At 35.1% G+C, this 14494-nt stretch overlaps 1 protein-coding gene across 4 annotated transcripts in view; it reads left to right on the top strand.

Moving 5' to 3' along the window:
• Nucleotides 1–14494, top strand: part of Dip2c (disco interacting protein 2 homolog C) — a 419016-nt gene that overhangs the window by 288215 nt on the left and 116307 nt on the right. For all 4 annotated transcript variants that reach the window (XM_063260126.1, XM_063260125.1, XM_063260124.1 and 1 more), the window contains one exon: nt 8200–8291. In XM_063260126.1, the coding sequence (XP_063116196.1) occupies nt 8200–8291 (92 nt within the window). The remainder of the gene's footprint in view (nt 1–8199; nt 8292–14494) is intronic.

The following is a 14494-nucleotide window of genomic DNA, read 5'->3' as shown; positions in this document are numbered from 1 at the left end:
TTTTACAGTAGTATAATTTTCAGCACATAGGTCTTTTACATTCTTGGTAAGGTTGATTCCTAGGTATTTTTTTAGATGCTATTGTGATAGGTGATATATCCATAGTTTCTCTCTCAGTGAATTTTTTGTGTACAAAAATGCTATTGATTTTTGAGTGTTGACTTTGTATCCAGCTTTGCTACTGTTTATTACCTCTACTAGTCTTTTAATGGAGCTTTTTGGTCTTCTATACAAAGTATGATGTCATCTGCAAATAATGATAATTTAACTTCTTCCTTTCCTATCTTTATTCCTTCTTTCTATCTCTTGTTTGATTGCTGTAGCTAATATTTCCAGAACTATATTGAATAGGAATAGTGATAGTGGACATCTTGTCTTGTTCCTGATTTTAGAGTGAAGGCTTTCAGTTTTTGTCCATTTAGTATAATGTTGGCTGTTGGTTTGTCATAGATGGCCTTTATCAGATTGAGGTAGATACCATCTATTCCAACTTTCTGTAGAGTTTTTAACATGAACATGTATTGGACTTTATCAGAAGTTTTTTCTGTGTCTTTTGAGATGGCCATGTGGTTTTTGTTTTTACCTCTGTTGATGTGGTGTATTACATTTATTGATTTGCATATGTTAAACCATCCCTGCATTCATGGAATAAGTCCCACTTGATTGTGATGTGTAATCTTCCTCATGATTTGCTGCATTGTATTTGCTAATATTTTTTTGAAAATCTTTGTGTCAATGTTCATGAGTGAGATTGGCCTATAGTTCTTCTTTTGGGTTGGGTCTTTCTCTGGTTTTGGTATCAGAATGATACTTGCCTCCAGGAACAAGTTAAGGAGGATTGCTTCTCTTTCAATTTCATGGAAGAGTTTAAGGAGTGTTGGCATCAAGGCTTCTCTAAATTTCTTGTAGAATTCAGCCATAAATCCATCAGGACGTGGGCTTTTCTTTGTTGGTAAGTTTTTAATCACATTTCAATTTCAGTAGTCAATATTGGGTTATTCAAAATTGTTCTATCTTCCTGATTGAGCTTTGGAAGTTCATACTTTTCTAGAAATCTGTCCATTTCCTCTCTGTTTTCCACCCTATGTGAGTAGAGATTTTCAAAGTAAGTATTCCTGATCTTTTGAATTTTCCATAGGATCTGTAGTAATTTCTTCCTTTTCAGTCCATATTGCATGAATTTTGAGTTTTTCTTTCTTTTTCTTGATAAAGTTGGCGAGAGGTTTATCAATTTTGTTTATTCTCTCAAAAAAACAGCTCTTTGACAAAGGGCTCTTTTTTTTTTTTTTTTTTTTTTTTTAGTTTCAATTGCATTAATTTCTGCTCTGATTTTACAATTTCCTCTCTTCCTTGAGCTTTGGGTGTGACTTGCTTTTTCTAGAAGCTTGAGATGTAGCATTAGGTTGTTTATTTGTCCTCATTCTGTTTTCTTGTTGTGAAAATTTATTGCTGTATGTTTCCCTCTTAGAACTGCTTTCATTGTGTCCCACAGGTTACGATATGTTGTATCCTCATTTTCATTGATTTGTAGGTATTGCTTTATTTCTTCTTTAATTTCACCTTAACCCACTAGTTGTTCAGAAGATTTTTGTTTAATTTCCATGTATTTATCCAGGTTTTGCTATTTGTTTTGCCATTAATTTCCAATTTCAGTGCACTATGGTCAGATATTATGCATGGAATAATTTCAATCTCTTTGCATTTGCTTAAGAATGTTTTGTGGATTAACATATAGTCTGTTTTGGGGTCTGTCTCATGCAGCTGAGAAGAATGCATATTCTGATGTGGTTGGGTTGAACATTCTTTAAACATCTACTAAGTCCATTTGCTCACAAGTATGATTCAGTTCTATTATTTCTTTACTGGCTTTTTGTCTAGTTGATCTATCTCTTTGTGACAATGGGGTATTAAGGTCCCCTATTACAATTGTGTTCTTGTGTATTTGGGTTTTCATATCCATTAGTATTTGTCTTACATAGTTCAGTGCTCCTGTATTTGGTGCATATGTATTTATAATTTTTAGTTCTTCTTGAAGTTTTCCTCTAATAAGTATGTTGTAACTTTCTTTATCTCTTTTAATCATTTTAGGTTTGAAGTTCACAATGGAATACTGTTTTCCATCCTTTGACTTTTAGTCTATGAGTTTCCTTTAGAGTTAAATGTGTTTCTTGTATACAGCATATTGTGGGATCCTGTTTGTTGATACATTCTGTCAACCTATTTCTTTTGATAGGTGAATTGAAGTCATTTACATTTATGGATATAACTGATTGTATTGGCTCAACTTTGTCATGTTATGTTCCTGTTTGTTTTCTGCTTTTCCTCCTTGCCCTGCCTGGTATGTTCTGGAGATTGTGGTCATTTTTATCTCTGTCTAGTATGTCTCTCAATACTCTTTCTAGGATTGGTTTGGTGGACATGAATTTCTTCAGTTGTTCTTTGTCATGGAAATATCTTGTTTCTCCATTGAATTTGAAAGACAGTTTTTCTGGGTACATCAGTCTGGGTTGAAAGTTGTTTTCTTTCAGGACTTGAAATGCTTCATTCCAAGCTCGTCTTAACTTGAGGGTTTGTGCTGAAAACTGTGTCATGATTCTGATAGTCTTTCTTTGATAGGTGAGTTGGGTCTTTTCTCAAACAGCTTTTAGTATTCTGTTTTTATGTTGTGTGTCTAGGATCCTAATTATTATATGTCTGGTTGTCGATTTATGTTGGTTGTGATTGTTTGGTGTTCTAGATGCCTCACTTATCTGCATATCAGATTTTTCCCCATGTTTGGGAAATTTTCTGCTATTCCTTCTGTGAGTAGTTCACCTATGTCATTTGTGTTGACTCCTGCATCTTCATTGATGTCTATTAGTCTTATATTGTTTCTCTTGGTGTCATCTTGAAGCTGCTGGATTGTTATTTCATGCTGCTTTGTTGTTTTTAAAAGTTCTCCCTTTCATAATCACTAACTGTGATTGTGTCCTCAAGGTCCAAAATTCTATCCTCAGCCTCATTTAAACAGTTTTTCCAGCTTTCAATAGAATGTTTTGTTTCTTAGATATCTCTTTGAATTTGTTTCATGGATTCTGCTTGTTTTCTATACAGTTCATTCAAAGCTCAATCAATTTCCCATGTTGCTGTATTTTTTTTTAAAGTCTATTTCTTCTCTGGCTATGCTGAGCAACTCCTTTACTAGAGTTGTTATTTTTGTCTTTATGTGGGAAACTATTTCTAATTTGATTTCCTGTGTAGCCTCATGGATCTGTTTATTTCATTTGCTGTCTTTTCAGAGATTTCCAGTGTATCCAATGTCCTGTATTTCAGTGTCTCCTGTACTTGCTCCTGATGGACTAGATGTTTGAGATTGCATTTTGCTTTTTTGTTTTGTCATTTTCACCTTTTAGGCTAATATTTGTTCTTGTAATTCCAAGTCTCAACTTTCAGTAATGTGTGTCATAGGGTCCTACTGTGTGGTTTATGTTTGTTCAATTGTTGAATACCACAATGTAGAGGAGGGCCAGTCACTTGTATTTCTCCTGCAGGACTTGGGTGAATCCTGATCCTTCCTGGGCTGACTAGCCTGGGAGTATTGATGTAGGTCAACTCTTAGTTCCTATTGTTATTTTGTGTTCAGATTGTTCTAGGTCACCAGATCTCCCTGTCTATAGAGTTTGTGTTGGCTGAGGCCCTGTTGTGTCAGTGGGTGTCTCGTAAGTCCTTTTAATTTTCTCCAAGTTGGGAGAGCCCTTGTTGGCACACTTCTCAACCTGCCTGATGTTCTCTATGTGGAAAAGGCAATCACCCACACTCTTGCCAAGCTCCCCAAGGTTTTACAGTTGGAGGGAGCTTCACTACTGCTCCTGTTTACCCACTGAAGACCTCTGTTTTAGGGGCAAACTCACCACACTGACTGGAGCCTGCTGAAGTCTTCTGTTTGGGTGAGGGGTTACTGAGTCTCCCATCAACCCAACATGGTTAATCCACTGCAGTCCAAGGTTCTGGGAGAAGGGGTGAGAGCCAAAGATCAGCAGCAATACTAGGTCCAGGAGATAAGGGAGAGTCTCTGAGGGCAGTGGCCAGTGGCAGCTGTGCAGTAGGCCATGCAACAGGCCATGCTATGGGGCCTGCAAAAGTGCAGCAGTGGCATAGGGGGGCCTGGCTGAAGGGAGGTCCGTCTGAGGGTGGCATGCTGTGCAGCAGGGCAGTACTCAGATTTAAGGGTTGTGATCTTTTGCAATTTTAGACTTCATGGAATTTAATCTTTTGAGATTGGGGTTCAAGATTATGTTTTCAGAACTATGAGTGGCACTGTTTTGACATACATCACTCAAAAGCAACAAAATCTCTATAGTACTTTTCCTGAAAGCAGAGAAACAAATTTTCTGTACTTCTTTGTTCAGTACAATTAATACAGTCTATATAGGTTTTTTTGCAAGTAGCTACATGCACCAATGAGATGCCTTTCTTTTGTCCAGCAGTTAAGTGGCTGTACAGAAAGCAGATTCAGGTTATTTTCACAGTGTGTGCTTCAGCATTGCAAAAAAAGAAACAAAACAAAACAAGCATAATAACCAAAAACCAAATGTGTCTACATTTGTGTGGTTAAATGACCTTTTTTAAACTTCTGGTTTTGTTTTGTAATACAATTGCCTTTTTGACTACAAGTAGAAAAGACACCAATTTTTACATTAGCCATCAAGGTTAAGAGCCAAATGTTTTGTTAACTTGTGCAACCTACTTGTAAGTAGATCCCAGGGAGTTGGTGCCCCTGCAAGGCAGTGGCTGTAGTCCTATGCATTACATGGACCAAAATAGGATATTTGTTGGAGCATGTTGAATTTCAGAACTTAGTTTTCACAGCCCTTTTATTGTTATGACTTCATTGGGTAGTTTTAAAATGAATGGATAATGTGGCCCACAATAACTTTGCTTTATTCCTTTTTTTCAATTATATTCTTGGAAATACATTTTACTCAAAGAAGATAGAAGGCCTTCCTGTGTGGCTTTCATATCTGACCAAATTTAGCAATAGAGTTAATCGTATACTGTAATTGCTACTTCTTGACAGCTGATCACTGCTAGCCTTTCTTTGTCTCTGGAAAGATTCTGGGCCAACCTGTGTGCATGCATGAGTACATGCATTATTAGCACAAGTTTGAATTCATCCAAGCATCATACCTACAATCATATATGGCTAATGAAATCAATTATTTTATTATATTCTAATCTTCTATATTTTATGCTGCTAGTCAGTCTTAGATTTTACTCATTACAGGACCATAAGAAAGTAATGCGTTTCCAGATAAAAGATTATAGCTTATCAGTACATAAAATAAGTATTGCTGGTACAATACTATAGGAGAGTGTTAAGATGGACCAGAGATTGGACATTGCTGAAAAGAGTGACAAAAAATGGTCATTGAATTTGAATTGTTCTAATGCTTAGTAATTTGGAGTAAGTGAGGAACTATACTATTTAAACACTAGTAGTTTATCCTCAAAGCCAACATTTTGCTTTCTGCCAAGGCGTAGTGAAACAGAATGCCCAGCCGAGAAGTTTAAGATCTTCAATACAAAAAACACATGAAAAATGAAAGTCATAAATTTCAAGATTTTATATTTGCATCTTCCACTTACCACTAAAATAACCTAGTAAAGAGTATTCACAAAATTCATAACCTTAATAAAAATAAATCATTCTGTACCATTAACTTCCCTTTATAATGCCTTCCCTGTAAGAGACTTCAAAGTGTCTTCGTCCAGCCTTTCTTGGTGTCAATTTAGTATCTAAGTTTTTGTTTTTCTACCAAACAAATGCTTGTGCTCATCTTCTCAACTTTCCTTGTTTCTTTTCTTGTTTTATTACTTTGACTTTTATTACAGGTGTTTCAAAAACTGTAGATGCCTGAAGTAGAAAAGCACTGGGCTTTCTGCAGCTTTTTCAGTGTTTTGGGTACCTAATGATATCTCTCCTCTAGTGCCCACTGCAGTTTTATGACCTGAGTCTCTCATTTTTTATCCATTTGGCCCTTTTCAGCCCATTTGTTCCTCGTTCAAATCCAAATGAACTTAAAATTCATATGTAGGCAAATAGTGCTTCATCCTTTTCACATCTTCATCAGTAAAGAGCTATTGTATCTTCTCTAATCAGCAGCGTAATTTAGTCTTTTGTCTGAAAAATGCAAGGTGTAAAATATTAAGTATATTTCAAGAACTTTACAAAAAGGTTTGTGTTTATTTTGTTCTTTACTGACTGTAGAAACTACAGTTCTGTTGTATAAATTCATGATACTGAATTTAAGTTGGATAAACTGTAGTGGTGCTAACTGATGTAATTTGTCATTTATAGCACCTTATTTTTTTCAATTGCTACAAATTCTTACTTTTAAACTAACATTGTTTTTCCGTAACATTGATCACATTAAAGGAATCTGAAGTTATAAAATGTGTAGCGGGAAGATTACTCTGAGATCTTTCTAGTGGACTGATGGCTGTTTATAAGGGGAAAAAAATCTCAGAACATTAAATGAATTTGAAGGGGTCAATCTTGAGACCTTTGGTATTGAAGTGAAGATTTAAAAATAATGGGAGAAGGAGACATAAATAAAGTCTTATATCTAGTAATTTAATATTCAAGAATTATGGTAAAATACTTACAACTTTGAGCAAAGTTTACTTCTGACATTAATAAAACCAAGAAACATTGAGTACATAGTACAAACCAGAAACTGTCTTATGAATTAGAGCAAACAACATTCTCTTTGTTCTGCAAGATTCAAGTTGGTGAATCCTGTATTGGTAAACAGTAACAACACTAATTTGGATAGCTGTAATTCCAATATTAAATAGGAAAAATTCAAGATTTTTAAGATTAAAAATATTTTGTAAACCAAAAAAGTTATTGATTTACTTTTTGCATTGTAGTAACAAAATATTAAAATAAAAATCATTCTTTATTATATTCTTGTATTAACATCTAACACTGATGACTACTCTTATTAGCATCTGAATCTCTGAAACTAGACTATGAAAGACCTTTGTGTTCAACAATGCCTTTTAGATTGTAACCATTTTTATTCCATCTCCAATTATTCAGCATCAGCCAGATAATACTAAGGAACGGGGACAGGACAGGGGGTAGGACAAAGCCAAGAACTGAAACTATGCAAGTCTTTCAGAGCTTGCTCTTTAAAAAGCTGTTAAATTTTAGGAAAATTGCTTTAAAATTGTTTTAAATTTTTGTTTTTAGTACTACTTTGTAGGATTGAAAGTAATCCTATTTTCAAGAGTTCAAAAAATTAGAGATAATTCAAGTACTTTACCATTATCTTTATCTAAATCCATGCATTTTACTTTCATAGCTCCAAAACTTTGGGGTTAGGGAAATTTGAAGTTGAGGAATTTAGACCTTGGAAAAGCTAGGGATTAGTTTTTTGTGTGTGTATTTGTTTTTTAGTTAACCTTTCAGACCTATTTTTGTGCTCACTACAGTTATATAAAATGGCCCATTAATGAGAGATACAAGTCAATTGGGTACAACATAAAACAGTGGTACTCCTGCAGTCCCCCTCATGTAGCTTACTCTCTATAACAATGATTCCTCACAACTTCTATAACACCAAGTGGAATTTTGCTTGATACTGGAACCTCACTGAGATATTCACAGTTCTTTTGATGAGTCAGAGTTGTTGTGTGCTTATGCCTCATCTTGATTCCAGGAACGTGAAATCAGTTGAAGGCTTAAAATGAAAAGAGCTTTAGATAAACTTTATCTTTCAGAGAGAGAATTCTGAAGACCATACCCCTTCCTGTGGACGCCCATTCCTATGATTGTGTATGGTTAACTAATTAGATAAAGAGCCTTGGGACTGCATGGCCTGTTGGCTCCTTCCTGGTTTATACACAAAGCAGAAGATGGCCTGTGTTGGGTTTTTATTTCTTCTTTGTTTTCTGTCTCTTCTGAAGTTTCATTTTTAAAACCTCTGTTACTTCTCTACTGTTATTTCCAGTTCCTAGTCTTGTCCATCTGTTGCCCTTTTTTGTGACAGTCTCTTCCCTTAGTTATTTGCAGACCCAAGGTAGGGGAAGGAAAATGGATGCATACGTTAGACTTTCAGTTGGGGAATATCTGCAAGATAGTTAAATGTGTGTATTTGAGCAGAACTGAAAATGCATATCTAAATGGTAATTTTTTATACTTTGTATTGATAGGCAAACTATGGACAAGAAGTATGAAGGTTGCTTACAACATCCTGCATAAGTTAGGTACAAAGCAAGAACCTATGGTGCGGCCTGGAGACAGGGTACGTGCGGTTTAAATTATTGGATCTGTAAATTATAGCCTTTTATAGAAAAGTTACCTTCTAACTTACAACCCTAGTGTTCAGCCCATTTTCCTACTAACACTACTAAGAGAAGATTTCTTTTCGTTTACTAAGAACCAGGAGCAACTACATACAAAATGTCAGTTGATCTTAACAACAACTTGGTGAATCATGTAGATTTTCTCTTATCTCATTCACAAGACCCCTTGGGTTAGAAATGGTAAGTATCTACCGGTTGAAAGTACACAGCCAGCGCTCATATCTATTCTTTCAGCTTTTGTTGTCTGTCATGTACAGTGTCCTCAGTTGAAATGTACTAGTATCACTGGCCAGGGCAGGCAGGACAGTTACATTAGAAATTTGTATTACAATAGTGAGACATTCCTGGCACAAACCATCATTATAGTTCTTTCTCATGTGAAACTTCTTAATGTAAGCTATTGCTTTCCATTGGAACACACATTTTCATTTTATGCTTAGAGCAACTAAACAGGTTGCTGAGGACAGGTATTAGTATTTTCACTTTAATGTTATAGCTGAGCAAACCATCAAACCCCAGTTTAAATGTGGAACTTTATATAGAACCTAGTTTTCATGCCTTTTAATATGCTACCTTTTTTCTTATATGTTGCTAGGTACTTTAGATTCCTAGGTATACCTTAGGACTGCTGATGAATTATATAAAAATATCTAGGGTGCCAAAACTCAACAAGAATATGAGCTTCAGTTTATTTGAAATGTTTTAAAGACATGAGCCTGCTGATGAAAGTTTTTAAAGATTGCTATAACTTCACAATATTGTGATGTACTATGATTCATTTCAATTTTTTTATTGAATAAGTTTAGTCTCTACCTTTCAAAAGTTTTAGATGTAATACTTCTCGATTACAAAATTTACTACGAAGCTGTAATCATCACAGTAGTGTGACCCTAGCCTAAATGCAGACATAGAGTCAAATGGAACAGAATAGAGAAAACAGAAAAACAAATTATTTCAACAGGGTCCTGAACTATTCAACAGGAAAAAGAGTCTTTTCAACAAGCAGAACTGAGAAAATTGGATATCCCCATGCATATGAAGTGGACCCTTACCTAACATTATTTTTAAAAGTCTCAAGTTGACAGATGCCTAAAGTATAAGGGCTAAAATGATACAGTGCTCAGAAGAAAATAGAGAAAAACATCATGATGATGGATTTGGCAGTGATGAATTGGGTAAGACAACAAAAGATACAAATTGTATTTACTCAAAACTAAAAACTTCTGTGCACCAAAAGCTATTATTGAGAGAACTAAAAAGGCAATCTACAAAATGGGAGAAAATGTTTGCAAATTATGTATTTGATAACAGGTTAACATTCCGAATGTATAAAGAATTCTACAACTAAACCACACTGAAAAAATTCCAATTAGAGAAAGGGCAGCATATCTTAACAGTCTGAATACTTTAAAAATAACAATAAGCACTGTATTAACTATTGTTAGTCTCCTATTATTTTATTATGAAATTTTGTTTACCTTTTTTCCGAAAAATAAATGAATAAATAAATGGGTAAAAGATTCAAATAGACAGTTTTCTAAAGAAGATTTAGAAATAACTGTAAGCAAATGAAAATAAACTCATCATTTCTGATTTGAGAATTCCAAGTCAAAAATATAGATAATAAGAAATGGATCTTTTCAAATTAGAAAAATTATGAAATGTTAGAAAGGATGTGGGAACTATCCTCATTGTATATTGGGTGGGAAGGCCCAACCGCCGTGGAAGACAGTATTTCCTCAAAAAACTAAGCATGGAATTACTGCTTCATCCACCAATTCCACTTCTGGTTGTAGATGGAAAATCATTGAAACAAGCTCTCAAACAGGTATTTGTATGTTTCTGTTAATAGCAGCATTGTCTGTAAAAGCAAAACAGTAGAAAGAACCATAACATCTATTGACAGATGAGTTGATAAATCAACTGTGGTACCTACATTCAGTGGAATAGCATTTAGTTTTTAAAAGAACGGAAATTCCGCTCCATGTGCGACATGAATGAACCTTGAAGATGTTGAGCTAAGTGGAATAAGCCAGACACAAAAATACAAGTATTGTGAGGTCAGTTCTTAGAAAAAAATGGAGATTGCCGCAGCCTGCAGGAGGAATGGGAGGTACTGTTTAATGAAGACCAACTTTTGATTTGGGAGGGTAGGAAGGTTCTTAAGATGAATCCTGTTGAGCCTTTAATAGTATAATTGTACTGAATGCCACTCCACTGTACACTTAATATGGTTAAAATCATAAATTTTGTTACCTATATTTTTAGCACAATAAAAGTTGATTGTAATATAATATTGTCATTATCTGTATTTTGGTTCATGATCTTAGTAATTTCTTGAATTGTTTTGTAGTATAGACCCTCAATCTTTGAGGTTTCAGTCCAGTAATAATTAAAACATATGTCCTCTGGTTTAACTAAAATATCTAGAAGTAGAGGCATAGTTTTGATAGGACAAAATATGTAAAAAGATTATTGGTTTGGCTTGGGGGAGCTACTTTTAAAAGCTGTTCTTTAAAGACTCTGTGAGGATGTTGTCTGGTACATGTGTACAGGTCTTTATTATAGAAGCATGTATGTTACAGAAACCAAATGATACAGACCTCTTCTTCTAGTGAACAGGTTTCTTTATTTTTGTTTTTTTGTTTGACCAGGGATCAAACGCATGACCTCACGCCTGCCAGGCATGTGCTTATGCCACTGAGCTAAATCCCTGGCCAGTGAACAGGCTTCTTGATCCTCTTTGAAAATTAATTTTTGGCTGTGTGTTAGCAGAGCGTACCTATAATTCCAGCACTTGAGAGGCTGAGGTAGGAGGATCTCTGTGATCTCTTGAAAGGCCAGCCTGTGCTACAAAGTGAATTCAAGGCCAGTCTGTACTGCATAGCAAAACTCTCAGACCAATAATAATAGTAACAGTTTTCAATAAAATCTTTTCCTCACAATAATGAGCATTCAGTCGTAGCATTAAAAAGTGTAAGTACTTTTTCTATGGCTGACTCCCTTGTTAGACTTCAATAAAGGCATCTATAATGCCTCAGTTAAACAGTGTTTCAGAGTTCAGTAGTGGGAGACATGTAAAATAAAAAGGCAGGCATCCTCTATGAAGTTTGGAGCATAAAAAACAGACATATTGATAATTAGCTTTTGTGTAAGTATTTAAGTACAACACACCTGTAATCACAGCTGTTTGGGAGACTGAGACAGGAGGATGAGTTCAAGGCCTGGACAACACAGTTGAGAGCCTTGTCTCCAAAAATGTATAAATAAAAATTTGAAAGTGATACAGGTCCCCAAATGATAGTAAAAGATATGATTGAATTATTTCAGAAGAGGTTGTTTTTATTCCGGGGTGTATATAGGATTGGAGAAGTCTTCTGGGAGAAAAAAGTTAGTCTGTTGCTGTTTTGGTCAAGTACCAGAAATAGTGTGAAGCTCAAAAGGGAAGGTTCATGGTTTACAAAGGGAAGAAGAGAGAATTTCTTTGCTTAGAGGTAGGTATATAAAGTGTCTTGGAAGAAAAGTTTAGGAAGAAGTTGGGAATCAGTTGGATGTTAAAGGCTCGCACACAATCAGAAGTGTAGTCTTTGGGCTCCGGATTTCTTGACGTCTGTGTTCTCTGGATAATTAGCTACAGTAAAACAGCAAAGGAATGCATTGAGAATTGAATGAAAAAAACTTTATGGAAAAGAAGCTTTTGTATGCTTTGCTACCACAGCCGTATCCAACTGATTCAGATGTTAGAGGAAAGCAATAAAATTATATAAATGACAGTTTCCCTTAATAAAAATTAATTTTGATTCCCAAAACACCCTTTCGGATTTGACCCTTTTCTATCCATTACTTTTATACTGTTGAGAGCTTGCAGTAGTGAACGATTTTACATTCTGCTTTTATCTGTTGTGCTTGATAACATGACATTTAATTATATTTCAGGAAACTACAAAGTTCTATAACACAACCCTATGGCACGATCTTTTAAATAGTGGTAAGCTGGGGGCATTCTAAATCCTAGATGAAATCTTCCTTTGAGCAGTCACCCTTATTGCAGAACAGGAGCTAGACCTGAATCACTTCTTGGGAAAGGATTGCTCCACAGGCTGGCTGTGGGAATGTCACTTATTTCTTTGTATGCTTTGTCTCACTTTGATGAGGACATCAGCCTCCAGAATTAGTTTCCTGGGAAGACTAAACAGTTTGTGTTTATCGCTTTCCGAAAGGGTGCAACCACCATTTCTGTATGAAATTTTGTCTTGAGCATTTTCTGCTGTGGCCTGGTCAGCTGCCTCAAGACTTTTAGTCTATTTCAGGGAAAGGAGTATAGCAGTGGTAACCTGTCAACTTTTAGTTGAATGTTGTTTCTTTGTCAGATCACAGTCTAAAAAAAACATTGTCAGCACTCATTCAGATGAAGGCAGAACACTTGTAGCTAATGCAAGCATCATTGAATTTTTAAAAGTCATTGACTGTGGTTTGTATGCATAAATAAACCAATCGCTTTATTCCTTCTGTACCATATCTAGTTGCTGTAGAGTCCAAGAAGGTCATATGGAAAGACATCATCATATAATTCACAATTTTACTTAATTTTGTTTCCTTCAATTATTCTAGGTTGCTAACTTACCAGCATTACTAAATTTAAGATACAACCCACTTCTTCTCAGCTGCCATTGCAATCCTTGTATGGAAACCTGCTTGCTCAGATACTGAGATCAAGTAGAATTCCTTACCTAATGGTTCATTCTAAAATAAATAACTTGTAATTAGGACCTTCTTAAGGTAAATAATTGGAATTCCAGACTGAAGCAGTGAAAAAAATGATGCATAGATGGTAAATCAAGGGATTTATGCACTTGTGAAAACAAGTGTAACTTAATTGTTCATAAGGAAGAATAACACTAATGGCTGCATCAGCACGTGAGAGGAGCTTCTATTAAAATAAACACAGCAGGAATCCAGAAATAGAGTAGTCTGTATATAATAATGGCAGCTTTCTAATTCCCAAGAATACAGAGCTTTACTTAAGACAGAGCATTGATTGGGATAACAAGAGAGCAAGTTGAGCATATTTTAAATGAGCTGCATTCCAAATGCAATCATGAGCCACCTAACAACATTTTAATCAATGTTGACCTGTGTGACAATTATCTCCTAAGTTACATCGCCCAGTAAAATTGTAGCCATCTTAGTTTGTGTATTTTCTGTGATGTTTTCATAATGATGAAATTGCGTATTTCATAACATATTTCTTAGATGCATGTCTACTAAAATTAAATCAAGGTTAATTTAAAAGTTATGGAGAAATTGGATAAAATGAATATAAAAGGTAATGTTGTCAAGCTAAGTAAAAATTGATTCACACAATATGGAACATATCAAAACCCTGATAGGTAAGGGTATAATAAACTGTTGATATGAGAATAAACAATTACATGGAAAAGTGATCATCCTATACAATACTCGTAAGGACTGTTAGGAAACATTGAGAATTCATATCCATTATTTGGTAACATAGATTATCCATACTCATAGAACTCCATGATTATTCTGAGGTTGGTTGAACTTGACAGAGGATGGATGGCTCTAGAAACCACATACAGGCAGTTACTTACTGAAAATTTGTAACAATAATGACCGAAACCTGTGTACATGCAGCATTAGTTGACTGATATTGCTGCAATAACCTCTATTACTACTAGTAATTAACTTTCATGCATGAGATATGTCAGGTGTCACTAAATTCTTTACATGCACTTTCTCATTTTTATCTTAACTCTTAAGACACAGTTTCTATTACTGTTCTGGTTTTTCATGTGAGAAGACTTAGACTTACAGAGGCCAGAATTTCACATAAAATCCCAGAACTCAAAAGTGCTATATATTCTGAATTGATCCCTGTCTGGGTCTCACTCCTTACTCCATGGGCAGCTGGGCAGAGGACCTGGGAGTGAGACCCAGACAGGTCCTCTGCCCAGCTGCCCATGGAGTAAGCATACAATGATTTAATTACAGTTAAGATGAGTGTCTCAAACTACAAGGCACTATTTGTCTACAAACTCATTGAAGATTCGTTGAAAATATAAGAAATTAAAATTACTATGTACACCATAATTTCACTTAAATATATAATTTGGAAGGTGAT

Source organism: Cavia porcellus, unplaced genomic scaffold (genome assembly GCF_034190915.1).
Source record: "Cavia porcellus strain 051 isolate PalLab524CR breed Dunkin Hartley unplaced genomic scaffold, mCavPor4.1 scaffold_13, whole genome shotgun sequence".
Lineage (NCBI taxonomy): Eukaryota > Metazoa > Chordata > Mammalia > Rodentia > Caviidae > Cavia > Cavia porcellus.
The sequence above is the reverse complement of the archived record's forward strand: the minus strand, read 5'-3'. Positions and strand labels throughout refer to the sequence as shown.